Here is a 21,423-nt window from a genome sequence, read left to right as displayed (position 1 = left end):
ACTCCACCAGGAGCTGGGAGGCCACGCTGGTGCGGTTCAGCACCACACACTCGAGCTGCACCTGCTGCGTCTCCAGGATCGACAGATTCCCCTGCGCTTGGCTGAGCCTCAGGCGGCTGTCTAGAAAGGTGAGGAAAGACATATTAGCCTCATGGAACAACAGGCAACTCGCATGCACCCTTTCCATGTGCAGGCCCATGGATGCCTTCCACGTACTGAAGGGCAGCGGCCTGCTCAGTTAGCAGAAAGGTCTCTAGGCTGTGGCACCCCACACATTCTGAGTCCCTTGACCATGTACCTGAGTTCAAAGACTGTAAGCAGTTCATGGAAACAGATGTCCCCCAGTTTCTATCTCACCAGTTCAGATGCATAGGAGAGGATAAGCATGAGGTACAGATGACTCCACACCCAAATGAGAGCAGCCCATGAGCCTATGGGTGACCAGCAGGGCTGGCTGGGAAGGGCCAAGCAGATGAGGCCATAGTGAGACCCTCTTTCAAACCAAGAGCAATTTTGAAAACTGAGCACATGACAGCTAGAATATGCTGGACCATCTAACACAAAAGAACTGCAGACAAGACAATATGTTCCTGAGTTGGCTCTACAAATTGCAATTCTTACTTTCTTGGGTTCCCTCTCAAAGTGAGAACAGAACAGATCTGACCTTAGTAAAGAAACATCTGATAGTGATGGAACCAGTGACTTGAAAACTCACCCAATCAGATTCTCTTCCAGAGAAAAAAGTGTCACTGATGATGGTATGTCCTGATGACATGTGTGTTATTTCATAAAAGGTCCTGATGAGTCTATCTGGACCAGGGGAGCCAAAAACCTCCAAAAACTGTAAAAGCACAGAAGCAACCTGGGGAAGGACACCTCCTGAGTGATACCCAAGGTGAGGGTGGCATGCATAAGCAATTTTTACTCTTTTTACACTTCAAAACTGTCGGAATATTTTACCATGCAATTCAGTAAGTTTTATAATTAAAAGGTCAAACAATTAAATAACAGAAAAAAGGGGCGCCTGGGTGACTCAGTTGGTAAAGTGACCAACTCCTGGTTTCGGCTCAGGTCATGATCTCAGGGTCATGAGACTGAGCCCCAAGTTGGGCACCACACTCAGCACAGAGTTTGCCTGAGATGCTCTCTCTCCCTCTCCCGCAGCCCTCTCCCCTCACTCATTCTCTCTCAAATAAATAAAATCTTAAAAAAAAAAAATAGAAAAAATATTTATTTTTTAAAGATTTATTTATTTAGAAAAAATATTTTAAATAACAGTCTCCCAAAAATATACATATATGTGCATGTGCGTGTGTATAAGGCTATTAACTCTGGTGGTCTCTGGGTTGAAAGATTATTTTCTTCTCTCATTGTGTGTTTTCCCAAAAGCTCTATAAGCATATTCTTTCTCATCAGGTAAAGAAGGAGAGGGGTGGTACGTAGAGAAAAAGAACTGGAAGCAGAGGAAGAAGAAAACAACAAAGAAACAAACCCAAAAAAACACTGAAAAGGAGGGATGTGTTGTTGAATCAGCCTCCTGTGAGTTTTCTGTTATAGTGCTGTATTCCCACCAACAGAGATCTCACTAACTGTGTTTTTGACAAAATCCGTGCAGCCCTGTGTGTGGCCCAGTAGCCTGCTGTAAGTCTGTAGTCTCAGATGGGGAAATTCCTCGATAAATTTAGGATCCACTGAGAATCTCTTCGTTTTCTGCATAAATGAGCAAAGGCAACGATGATGAATGGTGACTAAGAGGGAACTCGAGGTGGGCGGGGATCATGTCCTCCCAGCAGAGAAAGTGACCCAAACTGAAAACAGGCAGGAAGAACAGAAACCTAAAAGAACATCTGTGGGCCAAATGACAACTGTCAGTTTTCAAAAGCCCCAAGGACCAGCCTGAGGTCTCTGGAAAAACCAAGAGGGATAATGGAGACCAGAGCTTCCTTCGCAATGGCACCACAGAAGGGTTCACAGAAGTGTCACTGTGAGGGGCTGAGAACCCTGCATTGGGGCAGTCTCAGCAAAACAACATCCCAAGGGAAAAGAAGGGGAACGGCCCCAATGCACTCAGTGTGGGCCGGGCCACGTCCTGGCCTCTGCCTCTGGTTCCATGCGCTGTCTGAACAAAGGTTTACCGAGGGCCCTGGGACACAAGCAGTGGGAACAGAAAGGTGAAGAATATATCCACACACATGCACATATTTAGTTCTACATATAATACATACTATCTGATAATAAATGCAAATAATAAGCAGTTCATAATTACTCACGTACAAATAGGTAAATAAGAGAATGCCAGGTGGTGATGTATGCTGTGCAGGGGACAGGGAAACGGGTACAGGGTGACTAGGGTGCCAGTTAGTTAAAATGCACTAGGAACACCTCATTGATGAAGAATGAGATCAATGAATATCTTTTGGTCAACGTGTTCCAGGCTAAGAGAACAGTAAGTACAAAGGCCCTGGGGTGTTCGAGGAAAGCTGCCATTTGTTTCTTATTCATTGAGTATTTATTAGGGTGCCATACCAGTGGCTGAATATACAAAGACAGAGACCTGCCCTCAAAGTACTTAAAGTATAGTGGAAAAGAAATGCAAACAACTAATTATTACATCAGGTATTTTATAAGGAAAAAGGAACTTCTGGTGATATTGGAGAAAGCAGGAAGGCTTCCTATACGTGGTGCTGAGTGAAGTCCTGGGGATGGAGTGAAGACAGGAGAAGCAGGAGAGGCTGTTCCAGGCAAAGAGGAAAACATAAATGAAGACACGGAGCTGGGACTTGTGGTGCAACAGAGCACCCTGGCCCATCAGGAAGGACAGGCTAGTGACAACAGATTACAGGCCACGTAGGAATGAGGACGGAGAGGAGCTAAATGGCCACATCGTGTGGGCTGTTCAAAGAACTAGAAGAGTTCTTCAACAAGGAGAAAGGGAAACTGACAGGGGCACCCTCCACACGTGAAAAGATATGACCCAAACTTATTCTGGGTTGTTCCAGGGGCAGATCTAAAACCTGGAGGGGAATTACAGGGAGGGGTTTTTCAATGAGCAGGGCTGCCCTGTGGTGGGTGGGAGGGAGTCCTGCAGAGCTCAGGTGCCTCTCCTGGTCTGTCAGGAAGCAGAATGGGGGCCCCACCCACACGCTCTGAGATGGGGGCCAAGGGGTAGTCTGCCTTGAAGTTGGGAAGGAATCCCCCCTGGGTGGAAATGGGTGGTAAGAAAGAAAGGGGAGCAGAGGACCAGAAAGTGCCTCCCAGGCAAGAATGCTGGGTATGAAGCCGGCACCAGCCTGAGATCCAGGGTGCAACCTGAAAACCCAGAAGGAGATCCAGGAGCCGCTGGGGTCCTGGCCTCACCGCCTTGTGCCCAGCACAGCCACCCTGCGGGGCCAGCCTAGTGAGGAAGATGCTGTCCCTAACAGCAGAGCAGAGGGCGCTTTCCTGAGTTAGCCTCAGCACCAGGGGGCACTAGGAGGCCCCCCCGCCCCTGCCCCTGCAAGCATGGCCCCACGAGCCCAGCACTCCCCGCCCCCTGCTCCAGGCAGTCCCTCCACCTAAAGCCACTGGCCTGGGACGGCCGTGCCCCGGGTCCTTACCTGGCTGCTTCACGGTGACCTCCGTGCGCCCCGAGACCTCCTCGGCCAGCTTGTACCAGGCGTAGTTGGGGCTCAGCAGCCACTCCTCCACGTGGCAGTAGTAGCTGCCACTATCACTGACCTCGGCTCTCTGCACCGTGAGGCTGAACAGGCCCCCGGACACGTGCCTCTCGAACTGGAGCCTGGACCGCAGGCCCTCCTCCTCCGCGTAGGTGCCGTACTCAAAGGCCGAGCTGTGGGGTGGTCTTCAGGATGAGCTTGCCGTCGGCATCCGAGGGCTTTGCACGTACCACAGCACAGCGAAGTGGGAGTTCTGGCTGGTCTGAGACTTGACGGAGCAGCTCAGCTGGATGGGCCTGTTCTCCACCAGGGTGAGGGTCCGCTTCGACTTGCTCACCTGCAACTTTGTCACTGCAAAGGCAAAGAAGGGGGGGGGGGTGCAGTTCAGCGGAAGCGCTGGAAACCTGGCCGTCCCTGGCCTTGCCTGCGGCCCCCAGCCAAGCTATGCCCAGCACAGCTCCTGGAGGACTGAACATGGACGCGCTTCCCCCGAAGTGCAGCTCAGTGTGAGGCAAATGGCACGGAGCTGGCTTCCCCCTGACATCCCTCCACCTTCCTCATATCACCCAGCCTCTAGGGGACTCTGAGAACACTCAGATCTGCCCAATCACTTCCTGCTAGGAAGTTTAATGGCTCCCAACGGCTTATCGCTTATAAAGATAAAGTAATTCCTTTTCACAGTACAAAGTCCCTCCAGGATCTGGCTCTTGCCCAACTGTTCTGGCTCATCTCCACCGACTCACCTCTCCAGCAACCCCACCCCACCACACCGCTCCCCCAGTCCCTCTGCACCTCCTTTTTTTTTTTTTTTTAAGATTTTATTTATTGACAGACAGCAATCACAAGTAGGTAGAGAGGCAGGCAGAGAGAGAGGGGGAAGCAGGCTCCTGCTGAGCAGAGAGCCCAACATGGAGCTCGATCCCAAGACCCTGAGATCATGACCTGAGTCAAGGCAGAGGCTTAACCCACTGAGCCACCAGGTGCCCCAAGCACCTCCTCCTTGAGCTCTGGTCTCTGCCCCTCTCCTTCCACCATTTCCCCTCTGGCCCTTCTGCGCATTCGTCTCTCCACTCCCCCTTCCTCCTCCCCACTCTGGGCTAGCAGCCCCAATCGGCGCTGGCATCAGAACCCTCTACGTATCTTCCAGCTGTTTTTCCTTAGTCTCTCTTCCACCCTAATCTATGAGCGCCCTGAGGGCAGAGATCAACCTTTTCCCTGACAGTCTGCAAATATTTCGAGTGTACTCCTCCTGAAGCTGAGTGCCAGGGATGGCCTGAAGAACACCACCATTGTGCCTAGTGGACGGTCTTATCATTACACCCCACAGAGGCTGGCACAGTGCCTGGGCTTCAGAAAGTACGTGCTCAGTGTTTGCTGCGATCTGTGGGGGAGAGCATGCCTGAGAAATGTGGTAGCAGGCAGTCGGAGGATTGCTGGGGGTGGTCTTCCTGCAGGCAGAGAGGGGGAGGAGGCTGAGAAGAAAGTGGAGAGCAATGGGACAGAAAGGAGCTAACTCCAGGGTCCTTCCCGTAGCTGCCCTGCTCCAAAACCAGAGGAAGGGCAGACTCCACAGTGCCACCCTACCTGCTAATTAAGGACTGGGCTCACCTTTATGGTGGCAAGAAGCCAAGGTCTAAGGAAATACATCTCATGAAGGTAATATGGGATCATACCCACTCCACCCTTATTACACCTGGCTCTGCTTACTCTCCTACCCACCATTATCCCCCTACTGAAAAGGTTTTAAAAAAGGAAAAAGACACAGCTCCAAGTTCCTCCTTGGGAGCTAACAGTGAAAGCAGCTTTTCACACCCCAACTGAAATTTCTGAAAGCCCCAGACCGTCATTTGGACACCTTGGTCATGAATAAATCAACATTCTGGATGGCAGAGAGGATTCAGCAAGCTAAGGGACAGTGGGATCTAATACCCAATGCCATTACTGCAAAAGCAACTCCAATAACGAGTAACTCAGTGTGAATTAGGAGACACTATTCATGAAGTACTGCTAAATTCACATTCCCACAGACCTTCCCAAGCCATTAAGAGCAAACCAATATGAGTGGCGCCTGGGTGGCTCAGTTGGTCAGGAGTCTAACTCTTGATTTTGGCTCAGGTCATAATCTCGGGTCATGAGATCAAATCAAGCCCAGTAAGGGCTCCATGCTGGGCTTGGAGTCTGCTTCAGATTCTCTCTTCCTCTCCCTCTGCTCCTCCCCGCCCACCTCTTCCCCTCTCTCTAAAAAAAAAAAAAAAAAAAAAACACACACACAAAAAAAAACCCACACCAATATGAGAGAGAAATCCTACGTCCCACGCCCCACCCTTCTTCTTGTCTTTTTTGTAAACAAGCCCAGTCCCCAGCCTTCCCCCTTCTTCAAACACACAAAGTCCTCCAGGGCACACAGGAATCCAGGGCAGGTTTACCAGTAAGCTTCCCAGCTCTGCAAACTAGATGCATTTAGCTTGCCAGTCGACTTTTCAGATCCGATTCCTACAATACTTGAAACAACCAGCTCCCTTTTCATTCCTTCCAACCAATTCACCACATGCAAATGATATCTATATCAGCACAAATGATACCACCTGAATTATCTGGTTCTTGTCCAAAAACTGGGTTGTTCAGTGTAGAGTAGAAAGAGCTTTAAAATGTATTATTAATTGGGCCAGATTATTTTGCAACTGTTACTAAGGAAACCTCAATTGCTATAGTAACTGCATATGTTAAACTGAAATCCTATGACTAGCCTCATTCGGTCACGTGGTCTGAGAACAAGAATCCAAGAAGGAAGATGTTTTAAAGCATTTCCATTTTTTCTTTCCTTGCCATGTCAAAATATTGTGAGTGTTGAAAAGCTTGAAAGAGAGGCACTTTTGAAATGTGGTGCCTGCCTGACAGGTGGGCAAGGGGTCAGCTCCTATTCTGTGCTTGGAATTTCCATCCCCATCTCAAGGGCAGGGAGGGCCTTGCCTGAAGCCCAGGAGAGCCCGCAGCCCCCATGCCTAATTAGGAAGATCTCAGGAGTCTTGTCTGGTACTGCCCTGGGCAGTAGGAAGCCTGCCTGCACCATCATCCTTCATGGAGAGGGGGCGCAGCCCACTTTAGGATAGTAGAATTTTCTTAAAAAAAAAAAAAAAAAAAAAAGATTTTACTTATTATTTATGAGAGAGAGAATGAGGGAAAGAGAGCATAAGAGAGGGAAGGTTAGAAGGAGAGGCACACTCCCTGCTGAGCAGGGAGCCGGATGCGGGGTTCCATCCCAGGACCCTGAGATCATGACCTGAGCCAAAGGCAGTCGCTTAACCAACTGAGCCACCCAGGCGCCTAGGACTGGTGGAATTTTCATCGGTGTGATGACAATACCTCATAGGAGTATTGTGTAGCCTAAATGCAATGATCTGTAGAAAGTTTAGCAAGAGTTTATTTACATTTTTACTACTTCCATTTCATTTTGGTCTCTGGGTTTGGTGCCACGTTCAAAGCACACCATGAGACCCAGAACTGTCAAACAAAGTGGCAAACTTTCTACGAGACGCATAGCCCCTGGCCTGGGCCCGGCGTTGCCTGAGAACTTGACAGAGATGCAGATTCCCAGACCGCCCCCAACCGCCCCGCCACGGACTCAGAATCTGCCTCTAACAAGATCCCTGGGTGATTCACGTGAACCCTAGAGCCTGAGTGAATGGATTTTGGGAGGGAGACAGCACACAGGTGATGGGAAAGCCAGGGGCAAAGGCTGGGTTAATCCCCAGCTGGGAGTCAGCAGGAGGTAGGGGCAGGAAGAGAGGCTGGGAGTGAGGCCCCACCTGCCAGCACAGGCTCAGGTGGGTGCTGCCTCCAGGGGGCGCCTCAGGCTCCCAGGTTGTGGGCACTCCCATGCTGTGCCCCGTTTGAGAGCGAAGGGCCCTTTCTTTGTGCACCTGGAGAGTCTTTCCTAGGCCTTTCATGGGGCGGGATCCTGGGTTTTGGCATTCTGGGAGAGGTGGCTGTGTTACAGCAAGGACAGGTGGAAGGCCCAGAGAGGTGTCTGGGGGAATCACGCAGCACCAGGGAGAGCCGCAGCTTCACCCGCCAACTCACCCATCCTGCAGACCCTGTTTTGTATGTCATCCCCCAACGCCCCCGCCCCAAACTCCTTTCTTCCATCAGTAAAGGATTTCCTTACACCCTGGAAGGGCTCTTATAGGCTGTCTCATGCGAGGTTTGTTTTTTAAAGGCCTTTTGTTTCCTACAAAATTATAAGCATCCGAAGGCCAGGGACTGTGACCCAACCATTGCTAAACAAATAAGAAATGGGTGATTGAGCAAATATGTGACCGATCTTCTCTTGGAGGTATGGGGATCTAAAGGAGAGGCATTTAATCCCAACTGCGACAGGAGGGACAGCACATTTCACAAAAGTGTGCGACATCTGAGCTCAGCCAGCCCTTGAAAAACAAGTGAGTAGGTGTTGCCCAGGCACAGGAAGGGAGAGAGAGGGGCACCCAAGAGAGAGGGGACAGGGGAGCAAAGGTGAGAACTGCTCGGCACACCACAGTCAGGGAGAGCAAGTGGTCAGTCCTGCAGGTGAGGTCAGAAAAGTAAGCCTCCACCGGTCTGCAAGGGGCCTGGGATGCGTACCAGACACTGACCATCTGCAGCTCTCGGGGGGCCATCTGGGGCCTTGTGGGGCCCTCCGACATCAGCATCACCTGGGGACTTGCTGAGACCACTGAACCAAAACGCTGGAGTGGGGCCCGGCAAGCTGCAGCCTCACCAGCCCTCCAGCCAAGTGGGAGGCACGGTGAGTCAGAGAAGACACAGGTGTGGCCGTAAGGTGGCCGCAGGTAACCCAGGAGACAGCAGTTCTGTACGGGGGTGCGCAGGGCCAGAGGGACAAGTGAGGAGACTCGGGCAGGGAAGGAGTAGAGGAGAGAGGAGGAACACTGGGCTTTACTAAAGATAGGTGACAGCGATCAGAACAGTGAGGCGCAGACAGGGCCAGTGGCCGGACAGCAGACGTCTGTCAAGTTGAGGGAAGCAAGTCAGGCAAGGAGGGAAAGCTATGGGGTGTGTGTGTGTGTGTGTGTGTGTGTGTGTGTGTGTGTGTATGTGTGTGTGTGTGTGTCACCCTCCCTCAGAGAAGGAGATGGCAAAGATACATGCCAGTCAAGCAGCTACTATACCCTACAGTCCCTCTATCCTAAGCCCTGATCTTCTCTCCCTTCATGGTCAGGCCCTACTTGACCCCTAGAATCTCTGGCTGGCCATATTCAGCCTGCAAGGGAGCTCTCCAAGCCCCCACCCCGAACCAGGGGGAACTTCCTAAGCCACAAACAGGAGCTTACTGCTCCCAGCTTGGGCCTGCTTGGGGCTCCTCAGGACCATAGTTTTCAGCAGATGTCAGCGAAATCTGCGGGCAGGTTTTTCTTTGTCACATCGATTGGAAGTGGGGGTGCTGAGTGGATGAGGGCCAGGGATAGATGCAAACCCAGGCCTGGGATGGCTCTGGGCCCCAAACCTCTGGCTCTGTCCTGTATGACTTTCAAATGACATTCATGTGGGAGAAAATGCCATCCCTGAACCCAGAACCTACTTTCATTTTGCTATCACCACAATACTTTTTTTTTTAAATTTGCATGGTTTTTAATATATGCCAGGTAAACGAAGGGAGGGTTTTCCTTTGTTTTGTTCCACATTGCAGCAAGAGTTGCTCAGGATTTCAGAAAGCATGTCGGGGAGAGCCTCGCTGCTGGGGCTAACGGGCCTGACGGTCGGTGTCTCTAGGGACAGAGCGGCGGCGTGTCCGCCCAGCATAGCTGTCCCTGAGCACGGAGTCACTGTGCTACGAACTCCTTTTCAAAAACATTCATCCTTTATCCCACAATTAGGGCACTGTAACCATTTCTAAAGGTTATGTGAGTAAGAATGTTATACTGTCTAGGTATTTCATTTTAAGAGTAGTAAAGGGACTATTCTGAATTGTTATAAAAAGGATATGATCTGAGCACCATCAGAACTCCTGATTGCTCAGATTAGAAAATGTTATTTAACCAATTCATAGATTCCTTTCTATGTGCTAAGCACTGTTGTAAGCACTTCATAAATACTGGCTATTTGCTCCCCGCCAGATCTATGAAATAAGTATCATTATCCCCAAATTTAGAGATACTGGCCAAGGTCACCCTGCTGGTAAGTGGCAGAGCCCAGATTCAAACTCAGGCTGCCTGGTCTGTCCTCGCTTCTAACCATCACATGTGATGACCCTCCACACTTTGGTGTCTAAAAGGGGCTCCCTTGGCCCTCGCCCACATACCTGGGGCCAGAGCCCTCCCTGACCCCATGCTTCAGTCACATTAAACATGCGTGCTGCTTCCTCCCTCCATGATGTTCTCTGTACACGCTGTTCCAAGCCTGAACTGTCCCACTGCCCACCCCCAGGCCGGCCCTCCCACCATCCCTGTGACTCTTCCCCAAGCTTCGACATCTTCCTAGGCCGCAGGACAGCCTGCCAGGCAGGAATGAGGACATGCCCCTGTCTGCAGCTGCAGTACTGAGCATGGAAACTGGCACAGAGTAGGTGCTCAAACATGCTTGCAGAAGGCAGAGGGAGGGAGGAGCGAGGAGAAAGCAGCAAAAGTTTGGAAGTGGAAGCAGCTAATGAGGAGTCACCCAGACATGCCCTGTCTGTCTTACCTGTCTGCAGGCAGAGCAGTGACCCTTACATGCCGACTGCAAACAGGTGCACCTGGCGTCACCATGACACGGGGCCTGAGGAGGTGGGGAGGGCTGGGGGACTCCCCTAGGGCTCTGGTGCTCCTGCTCACTGTCTCTGAGCCCCCAGCAGGCAGAAGCCACATGCACCCGCATGCCAGGAGAATGAACCTCAGCTTCTCTGAAAGAAAGCAGGGGCCAATCCCACTTGGGATGAGGCAGGCTGTCACTTACCAGACTGTGACAAGGACAGCCACTGTTCATATGCCCTGGACCCATGCAAGTCAAAGAAAAAAGCACTCAGTCCTCCCAATCTGCCAGGTCAGCAATAAGAAACTGGAGAAAACGGATTTCGCAGCATCCACAGGGTATTAAATATTCATCCTGACTACCCATCAGTAAATCCCAGCAGAATACACCCACTGACAAGTCGGCTTTCTACACCGGAGGCTCTCCTCTTGGAAGCTTGTTTATAGCTTTGTCAATTTGAATGTGCAATATTTAATAGCCAGACCAAGAGAGGGTCGTAACACTTGGAAAATGAGTGCTGACATTTCCCTTATTGCTTCTGTATTTAGGAATATGTGATTGGAGGTGTTTTTTGGTGCTAAAGAAAATCAGAAGAAAGCAAAGCAATGCTTGGAAATTAAAAGAGAAAAGAATTGATTAAGAGCAAGGAATCGAAATCTGTTGATCGGGCTTAAAGTTTTGCCTAAATGCCCCATGGGGGTCACACTCTGTGATCGATGGGAGTCAGGCTAATCTAAATCAACAAAATGGGAGTGATGGCATTCCTCGAAGATCTCCTTGGGGACGCACAGATGGAGCAGGAAGTAGGTAAAAAGAATGGTCAATGATAGATCCACGATCGATCGTGCCATCCAGCCAGAGATTTTAATGCATCAAATACCTGTGATGTGGTCAGGCCAGCAGGTGGCCCTGGCAAGGACCGGTCTGGGGCACAGATCATACAGAGCCCTATGGGAGCAGGTGACATGAACAGTGAAAGGCTGACACATGGACCAGCACAAGAGAGCCAACAGTCCCTGGGTTTCTCTGTGATTCTGTTGGAATAAGAATATTTTATAAATATATTTTTAAAGATTTTATTTATTTATTTGTCAGAGAGAGGGAGAGTGAGAAAGCGAGCACAGGCAGAGGCAGAGGGAGAAGCAGGCTCCCTGCCGAGCAAGGAGCCCGATGTGGGACTCGATCCCAGGACGCTGGGATCATGACCCGAGCCCAAGGCAGCTGCTCAACCAACTGAACCACCCAGGTGTCCCAGAATATTTTATAAAATATTCTTAAAAGTGGTTGGCGGCAGGTGTTGGTGGGGGGACACTCGATGGAAAACACCAGAGCAGGGATAAGAGGACTGTTTGAGGGGCAAGGACGGAGGGAGAGCAAAAAGAAGAGAAGCCCAGGCTGGTTCTGAGCTCTGGTATCCCCAAGTCTTAGGAGCCATCTTGTGGCAGAAGTTTGAAGAAACGGGCGTTAGAGGAGACGTCCGTTAAAATCCTTCACCATGGGGTGCCTGGGTGGCTCAGTGGGTTAAAGCCTCTGCCTTCGGCTCAGGTCATGATCCCAAGGTCCTGGGATCGAGCAGTCGGGCTCTCTGCTCCACAGGGAGCCTGCTTCCTCCTCTCTCTCTGCCTGCCTCTCTGCCTACTTGTGATCTCTGTCAAGTAAATAAATAAAATCTTTAAAAAAAAAAAAAAGTCCTTCACCATTGGCAGACTAGAACCTCTACGGGCACCTCATGGCCCCAACTTGAAAAAAACAAATTGAAGTATCTACTAACGGGTGTCAGGAAATCACAGATGGTAAACCAGAGAGAGGTGAAGTCAAATAAAAGTACCTGGTACTGAAGAGGATCCCTGAGAAGAAAAAAAAAAAAAAAAAAAAAATGCCTAGAAAATATGCCATATAATCAAATTAAGAGCTTGGGTTGTGGAGCCAGACTGCCCGTCTGGATTTGCATCTTGCTTCTGCCTCTTATTATGGATCACTGGATAATTTATTTAATGTCTCTGTCCATTCCTCGTCTATAAAATGGGTGAAACCTGGTATTGTGAGAACCAAGGAAGCTACTGCATCTAAAGCATTCAGGCTGGTGATGAACACACACAAGAAACGCTCCATAAAGATTAGCTGCTGTGTCGTTGTCACTATTCTCACTGCTACAACCACCTGTGCTGTGAGACTCCCCGTCAGCCAGCTCCAAAGATAAACTTCTTTCTATTAATGAGGTTGTTAACTCAATGCATTAAGTATGATCTCTGACGATATGGCCTTAAAGAAAGTTAAAGTCCCCCTTTCACCATCCAACCCCACTGCTTTTTAACAAGGCACACATGGGTTCAAATCCCAACCTCCCCCGCCCCCACCACTTACTTGACTTGGGCAAGTCAGAACCTCTGTGAGCCTCAGTGACTTCATTGATAAAGTGCGACAGCAAGAGCCTCCTCCCAGGGTAGCGGGTGAAGACGACACGAGATCACACACGCCAAGTGTCTGACACAGTCAGCCCTCTGGTATTTTCCACTTCTACTTCCCCTGCCTGCCCCACCCCCCACCATGAAGGCTCAGAACCAACCCGAGTGTGTGTGGGGGGGAGGAAGAAACGACCATGGAGCTCTTTGGGAAAGGTGAAGTGCTAACTGCATAAATATTTAATAGAGGAGGATGGTAACATTAAGAGGGATGGACTCACGCTCGTGCATCAGCCACTCCTTGGGCGGTGGTGTGTGGCTCCAGCACCCACCGGGCTCTCTGCAGCCCCCAGAGGACCTGGCAGTGGAGGGGGCACATCACTGCTCACCTCGGAGCACAGGCCACGTGGCCCACAGCCCCTCCCCACAGGCTCCTGCGCCACTGCTGCCCCTTCTCGCTCCACAGACTAGTTCGGCACAAGCCACAGAGACCTGAGACAGGCCTCAGAGCAGACCCTCATCCCTAGCTCTCCAGCTACATTTCCACCCAGGAGGAATGAGATGGTGTGATGGAAAATGGAGAGACCTCTGGAAGCTGAGAAGATCGAGGCCCACCAGCCCTGGCAAGCTCGGTTTTCACTTGACAAGCTGGTTCACTGCCATCATGCCTCCTAAGTTACTGGGAGCCTGGGTTTCTCCACAGAGAAACCACAACAGGAATACAAACATCTCCATCGTTTCAGTGTTGGATGAATTTTTCACATAGGTGCTAGTAAGGACAAAGCCTGGCTCCCAAGAGGAACTAACACATTTCTACCCTTATTCTCTTTAGAAACACCATAAGTTCATCGAAATCCAAATAACTTGAATTTTTGCTGAGCTAATTCCTGAGCCATTCCTTACGTGCTCCAGCCTTAGATTCCAAACAGGGACAGAAGCAAGCAAGTATTAGGAAATGATTCAAAAAGGCAATGTCAGGCACCGAGCCTACCTTCTACAGCTGCAGAACCATGTGGCGGGCGCCGTGGCTCACAACAGTGAGCTTGAGGGCCCGAGACCACAAAATGCACAATTACAACTAGAATGTCCTAGTCAGTGAGACAGGCAAGTGTGTCCCTCAGCATTTCCACAACAAGAAGTCATACAAAATGGGGTCTCTCCTTAACCCTCCATTAACCCAAAAAATCTACTTAAGCAGCACCGCATCTTCTTTGAGCTTCTTGCTGCCCAGGCTTAGGCTGTAACTGCCCAAGGAACCCCTTTCCATCATTTATACAACTTGCTTGTTCCAAACTCTGGTGCAGAACAGGGCTTTCATGGGGTTAGAAGAGGCCAAGGGGGAGCTCAGACAATACCACTATCACCATATGACGTCGTGGAGCAGACAGGTTGGTGAGTGGGTAGAAAAGTCCTCTTTGCAAGGAATTCAAACCATCTTTGCAAAATGGGCGGGTCACAAAGTCAGAAAGTCGTCTTTGTAAGTCACGTCTCATCCACACCACCCTTCACAACGAAGGTGCCTGCCCTTTCCTACTCAGGGGCCCAGTGGCCATGGCAGGGAAGCTGGGCCCATAGCCTGGGTTCCACCTTCCACCAGCTTCCAGCCAAGGAGGAGACGGGACACACACCAGGGACACCAGGAAAGCACAGATACCTACCCCCTCCCATGCATTAGGAAAAGTGTCCAATGAAGGAGCAACCACTCCCCTCTCCCACCCTGGGAAAGGGCATGGGGGAAAAAACACAAGCATTCAAACCCTGGGTCCACGCTTTACCAGCTGCGTGACCCTGGGCAAGTCATAGTCTTTCCTGGGCTTGTGAAAGGCTCATAAAACCAGCGACCCCAAGCACCTGCCACGAGGGAAATAACTCAGTAAGGGACTCTCCTGTTCCCTGTCGCGCTCAACATTCCTTAGCTGCCAACAAGGGACAATGGGTCCCTCCTCCATGGTGCTGTCGCAAGAATTTAGGAGATGACATTAAGTGAAGAGAGTCTAAAAAGACAAGACAACTAAAAGCGGTTTGCAATCCCTGACTGGATCTTGGTTTGGAAGGAAGAAAAGAAGAAAAACTATGAAGGACATCATAGGAACAACAGGGAAATGCTGGTAGCATTCCGCAGTGGTGTTGAATTCCCGGGGCCCAACAGCAGTGTCCTGGGTGGACAGTAGAGGGTCCCTGTTCTTAGGAGGCACACACTGGAGGACCTAGAGGCAGGAGATCCGTCCGGCCCCTGCCAGTGACCCTCAAATGGTTCAGAAACAACAACCCAAACCAAACACAGGAAGAAAATGAAGGGGTAAGAGGTCAGCCACGGACAAGCCAGACCAGCAAACGGTCCTCTCGCAGCCACCTACAGATCTGAAATTTCTGCAGCTACAAAGCAGGACCACTGAGGGCTCGATGTGCGTCCCCTCTCCATCCCCATGTGCTGGCAGCCATGGCAAGCCCCCACCCCCCATGCTGCTGACCTGGCTGCAGCACCCTGATCTCCAGGAGGTTGGAGGTCCGCTCGGCCAGACGCGTCCAGGTGTTGTTGTAATTCCTCCGCCACAGCTCGGCCACACACTGGTACTTGCCCGCCTCTGTGTCGCTGGCCCGGCTGATGCTTAGGCGCACGTTGTTGCTCGACTCGGCCTTCTCGATGGCTGTTCGGGTTCGGAAGCTGGAGGACCTGTCCCCCCACTGGACTCCTCCATCCCGGGTGAAGGTCACCAGGTCATGGAACTCAAGGGTGCCTACCGGCTGAAACCGCCACGTCACTGACACGGGGACCCGGGCCGGGTAGTGCGGTTTAATGATGCACTGCAGGTCGAAGGAGTCACTGTAGGTCACGCCCGGCGTGCGGGAGATAGCTGTGACAGCGAAGCCATTTCTGCAGAGAGAGCAGAGACTCCAGCTGTGGGAGGGAGGGGGACACCTGGCTTTCTCAGGGCAGCGTGCCGCAGTGATGGGACTGCTGGCAAAGCGAACGGAGACCGCCAAGGCTCTGGGTCTCTCCTGATGCCCGGACCACGTCTACTTTGGCCCTCACCTGGAAGCACAAGCCCAGAAGGTCCCAAGACCCTGCAGACAGAGGCCAGAGGTAATTCTCCTTGAGCAGCACTGAGCAAGTCCCTCCGAGTGAAACCTTCATTTCCACCTGCCTCCCATCAGTCCCCTCGCAGGAACTGAGGTGTGTAGGCAGAGCTCATCCTAGAAATCTTGGGATCCCAGGCTGAAGCAGGAGAAAAGGGGTGCCTGGGTGGCTCAGTCAGTTAAGCGTCTGCCTGCATCGGGCTCCCCGCTCAGGAGGAAGTCTGCTGCTCCCTCTCCCTCTGCCTGCAGCTCCCCCTGCTTGTGCTATCTCTCTCTACAGAATAAAATCTTAAAAAAAAAAAAAAAAAAAAAAAAAACCAGGAGAAAAAAAGCCCCCAAGCCAACCTCATTCATTAGCCTGCAGGGTGGACACAGCCTCCAGCCCCGACGCCTCCCTGTCTGGTCTGCGGCACATCGGGGCTGGAGAACGTGAAGTCAGGTGGCAGGACATGTCCCAAGTTCCTGGGCCAGGCAGTGGAGGTTCACCACCCGCCCTTCTTTCACTTTCCCTGCGAAATTCAAAGGAGAGAGGCAGTGAGGGAGCCACAGTACATGGCCAGACCTCGAGCAGGGGGGACTTGGGGTGAGGTGGGCTTCTGCCGTCACAGTAGGCTGTGAGGCTCCCAATACTCCTCACGGACGGCCAGCTGACTAGTCCCTGACCCCAGCTCCTCAATGGGGGCTATCTGACTTCCCTCACCTTGAAACACTACATAACATTAATTCACTGGTTGTGACCATAAAACCAGGGCCAGCCAGCGTTTACGGAGCGCCATGCACCAGGCATGCTGCCAATGGCTGTGCTTCCGCCACACTTCACTGATTCCTCAAAATGACCTCGTAGGACAAGAAGGCGCACCATCCATTTCTTATGGGTGAGGAAGGGCATGGAGAAGTAAAAATGGATTGCCACGGTCAAGCTGCTAGCCAGGGGCCGTAGGCGGTGTTATCCATGGGAAGGGGTTAAAGGCACAGACCCCTGGGCCAGATGCCTGACGGTGACACTTTCTAGCTATGTGACAGCAGCAAGTTACTTCGCTTCTCTCCACCTCTATTTCCCCACCCTAAAAATGGGTCCTTGTGAGGATGAAATGAGTTAATATTTTGCAACGTACTTGGCATGGAATAGTACCTGGCCCACGCCCTATTCTGTCATATATGTCATTGGCTGAAGAAACAAAATGCACATAAAGGAAAGTACTTCAGATTCCGTGGGTAAAAGACCAGGCATAGAATGAGTTTTTTAGATTTGTGTGGGGCGGTTAAGACAGCAAACAGGTCGGCATAATCTGCTGAAAACTCTGGATTTTCAGTTTGGATTTCATAAGCTATCTTTATGTATCCTTTAAAAAAAAAAGTTAAGACCCAGAGACCCAGCCTCAAGCCTGAAGTGGTTGTGGTGGTCACTTGGGTCTCTGCATGCAGTATATGTTGCCCTGAGGGTGGGGGAACATAGGACCTCAGCGAGAGGCCATGCACCAGGGGCTCCTGGCCTCAACACCCTAAGGGGAGAGAGCTTCTCCAGGCAAGGGACTCTGTCCAGGCTTGACAGAGCACACGCCAGGATCACAGAGCACGGCGCAGCCGGCTTACTCTCACAGAATGGTCACGATGGGCCAGGGCGGCTGGAGGGTGTTCCCACCTGTCATCTTCCCGGGGCGCCTGCTGAGAGCCAGCCGTACCTAACTGCACCAATATGAAAACTCATGTAGGTCACGATCTAGACTGACAGGCAACGTGACCCCACAGTGCCCTCCACTCTCCCTGCCCTACCCCCCTTGGGCCGCCCTAACTATGGCTCTGGCCAGAGGCGCCTCAGAGGTAGAGAACAGGAAAGTAGAACCAAGCCCTGGGATCCCAGGTCAGAGCCCCTGGTGACCCTGACTGTGAGAACCACAGACATAAGGTGAGAAGGAAAATTCTCAGGGGATTAGCGGATTCTGTGAGGTGACCTCTGGAGAAGTGCTCCGGACAAATGTTAACCACTCCTTGGATGTCCCTAACCTCATGATGTGGGGAAAAAATGACCATGACTGGAAAGTCAGACGTTTCCTCACAGGTGGCATCCCCAAAGGTCCACACTGGTGCTGACTGAGCCGGGGGGCAAACTCAACCAGTGGACGAAGTTTCCACAGACGGAAATCTGAGCAATATGACGACTGCAAGAAGCGGGCCAGTCTTGGGGATTAAGCTTTTAGGGAAAAAAGTGTATTTGTAATCTTGGGTGGATGGTATATTTGTAATCTTCCATTGAGGGAAAAACCAGCCGGGGCTACCATCGTCATGGGTGTGTCTAAAGGCGCCACCAGCTCTACCTATGAGGAGAGTGGACAATGTAGTCCCAGGGAGTGGGACACAAAGCCACTGAGGACAGCTGATGTCACAGCTGTCCTCATAAACAGGAAGACCTAACAAGATAACAAGTAGCCGACTGGCCTTTTACAATTTAATATGCTGATCGTATTAGGCAGATAAACATTGATAGAAGCCTCTTTCACGGCCCCGTGAGAAGCAAATCTAATTCTCTGGTTTTAGCAAATCTCAAGGTATCTTTTAATTTCATGCTAAGGAGGAAGTGGCTTTCCTAAGAAGGTGCCTTACAGAGGGAGAGATGAAAGCACAGGCTTTGAAAGAAAAGTGGAGAGACTTTGGCTTCCCTGGTCTGGATGATGGGTCTGTCCTTTAAAAGCTGTGGCCCTGGGCATATGAGGTAACCCTTCTCACTCAGTTTCCTTGTAAAATTGGGTTTAGCCCTTGGCTAGGTGAAAATTCAAAGGGACAATTGAGCTTAAGTGCTTAGACTCAGCCAGGAACATAGTAAATGCTAAATAAAGGGTGAAAAGAGGTATTTTCTACCCTTATATGTGCTGCTCTGGGCCTTTTGATAAGGGCTGAGCCCCTGGGCTGCAGGGCAGGAGAGCCTGGGGGCAGGCGAGAGAGGGCTCTGCTCTGGGGGGTGGCCGGTTTTGGCAGTGGCCACGTTCCTCCACCTGGGGCCACCACTCCTGCTGGGTGGCCTCAATCCCCTGGCCAGAGTTCTGCCAACTTCACTCCTTCCATGCAGACCCAGGAAGGGTGAGTGCCCCAGCTGCCACCAGTCCCCAAGGCCCTGCAACCCTACCCACACTTTGGTAACAGGCCCTTCAATTAAACCCTTCAGAAGGTGCCACCGTTTCCTGCCAGAACTCTGATGGAAGTCAGGATGAGGTTCTTGACAGGGGAGCAGTCTCCCCACTGCCCCACAGAAAGACCACCAGATGCTGCCTTACCGAGAGCCGTGATGGAGACGGGGGTGCTGGCCCGGCGTTCCCCGACGATCTGCCACTCGCCGTCCACAGCCCGCACCCACTCGGTCACGTGGCACTCGTACTGGCCCTCGTCCTCCTTCCTGCTGTTGAAGATGCCCAGGCTGAACGAGCTGGGCTGCACCTGCTCCATCTGGATGCCCCGAAGCTGCTGCGCTCCCAGTAGGACGCGCCCGGCTGCACGGTGCCGTCCCGGTCTAGCCACATGATGTTGCTGCGGCGGTTCTGCCGGTCCACAAGCTGCCAGATGACGGAGAAGCGGCCCTGCGGCCGGCCTGCCGTGCGGACGCTGCAGGAGAAGTGCAGGTTCTCCCCCTCCAGGATGACACTGGCGTTGCTGGCCACCTCCACAGAGATGCTGCTCTCTGGAAAGAGGGAGAGAGGGCCACGCTGTGGCTTTCAGGCCGCTCCCGCCCCCTTTCCATAGAGGGGAAAGGAGGACGGGGGCAGAAGTCATGCTATGCAGGTGCCGGTCACCTGGAGGGTAAAAGCCCCCAGACACTTGCTGCCACTGTGAGCCCTGGCTGCTTCTGGGCATTGCCCCCCCAGATTTTAAGATCCATAAACTCAGAGGCCCTTAGCTGGGTGCCAGGGTAATGTGTGGGATAAAGAGGGTCTGAGACCAGAGACTGAATTAGATCCTAAGAAACACAGAGCAATGACCTTACGCTTGGGGCATAAAGGCATTTATCGGGGAATCTGCTCAGCTGGGGTTCAAGGATTTTTCCACTTGGGAGTTTGAGTAAGCGGAGTGACTCTGGAATTCTACTTGACCTCCATCTTCCTGCCATTTGGTGATACGGCAGGCAAATAAATGCTGGACATCTGTAACATGTCACTAGAGCCCTTCAAGGCAATATTAGCAAGCAGCACAAAAACAATGGGACATACTTGGAAGATAAACATGAGCTTGCTTGGGTGTGGGTTAAAATGGTACAGGCGTCTCATTTCACAGAGGGGTGGAGAGTACGCTCTCATACTTCTCATTAACGCAGAGGAACAGACCAAGGCCACCAGCTCTCCATCCTGCCACCTACGTTCAGCCCTGGTTCCATGGCTGCAACCTCAAAACCTCCTGCCAATCAAAGTTCAGGCAAAGGATCCACTTCCCTTCGCTCCTTCACTACTCAGTTTGCTGACGTCACTCAGTCAAATTATTTCAACTCTACGTGCTTTGTCTCTAAGATAGGGACAGTGACATTTCTACTATGCATTTTTTTAAAGATTAAAAAAGAAGTAAGACTACGCATTTAAGTCACCCAACACACTGGAGGATTCCAAAAGGTGGTCACAGTGATCATGATTAACTATTCCTAATAACTTTTGTTTTTATAAACATCCTGGATGTTCAAATCTGTCTTCATTATGCATACATTCTTTTATCTATACTGAGTTTTAAAAACCAACAAATATTATAGAATACAAACACCATAACGAATTCGGCTTCAGTTTTCCAGGTACCACCCACATGAAACACAATGATTTAAAATCAATCAATGAAATCAAATTCCAGATTAAGCGGCACACCCAATCACGGAGGAGGGACCCACAGACACCCATCACCATGTAGTGAATCGATCTCTTCCCGTATTTCTCCCACAGGCAGAAACAGACAAAGATGAGCACTGAGCCCCAGCAGCTAGTTCGTGCTATGGCGAGGGTGCCTGCTCTCCATTCTGGACTGGCTTGTTCCACGTGAAAAATTGATCTGGGTGGGGTGGGAAAGAGGAATTTTCTCAGGAGCCATATGAAGATGATTTACGGAGATGGGGAGGCTCCCGGTTAGCCATCATCCACGGCACTAAGAAGCCCTAAAAACATGGATTTGGAGGCAAGCAGATGGGGACTCTAGGCCTGGGTTCACTGCTTCCTAACTCTGTAATCTTGGGGCTCTTCTTCAACCTCCCTACGTTTCCATTTCTCTTGTGCAAAATGGAGTCGCTAAGAGTTCCTAATTCTTGGGGTCACAACACTGACAGCACTGTCATCCTCATTAATGATAATTCCTCTTTAAGTTAAAGACCCATCCCTAGCAAGGTCATTCCACGCAGGGAATTGAAAGGACAACTCCGCATGAAGCGATAAAAGTCCCTTTGCTTGCCTCCAGCAGAATGACGTGCAGGGCGTCCCTGCCATTCCCTTTGGCCACCCCAGCAGACTCTTCCAGAAGCCTTGGCTGGGTTCCGGTGGGGAATGCCTGGAAGAACCGCACGGTGAGATGGGGCCCTCGGAGAAGAAAAACCAGGCTGGCGGGCCGGG

The 21,423-nt window shown here is 51.2% G+C and overlaps 1 protein-coding gene across 1 annotated transcript in view; it reads right to left on the bottom strand.

The window, feature by feature from the left end:
- The window catches only part of IGSF3 (immunoglobulin superfamily member 3), a 66,195-nt gene that overhangs the window by 9,107 nt on the left and 35,665 nt on the right, over positions 1–21,423 (bottom strand). Inside the window, 7 exon segments of the mRNA XM_047726074.1 lie at positions 2–120; positions 3,597–3,834; positions 3,836–3,879; positions 3,882–4,007; positions 15,253–15,656; positions 19,095–19,308; positions 19,311–19,529. Of these exon segments, the coding sequence (XP_047582030.1) occupies positions 2–120; positions 3,597–3,834; positions 3,836–3,879; positions 3,882–4,007; positions 15,253–15,656; positions 19,095–19,308; positions 19,311–19,529 (1,364 nt within the window).

Source organism: Lutra lutra, chromosome 4 (assembly GCF_902655055.1).
Source record: "Lutra lutra chromosome 4, mLutLut1.2, whole genome shotgun sequence".
Classification (NCBI taxonomy): domain Eukaryota; kingdom Metazoa; phylum Chordata; class Mammalia; order Carnivora; family Mustelidae; genus Lutra; species Lutra lutra.
The sequence above is the reverse complement of the archived record's forward strand: the minus strand, read 5'-3'. Positions and strand labels throughout refer to the sequence as shown.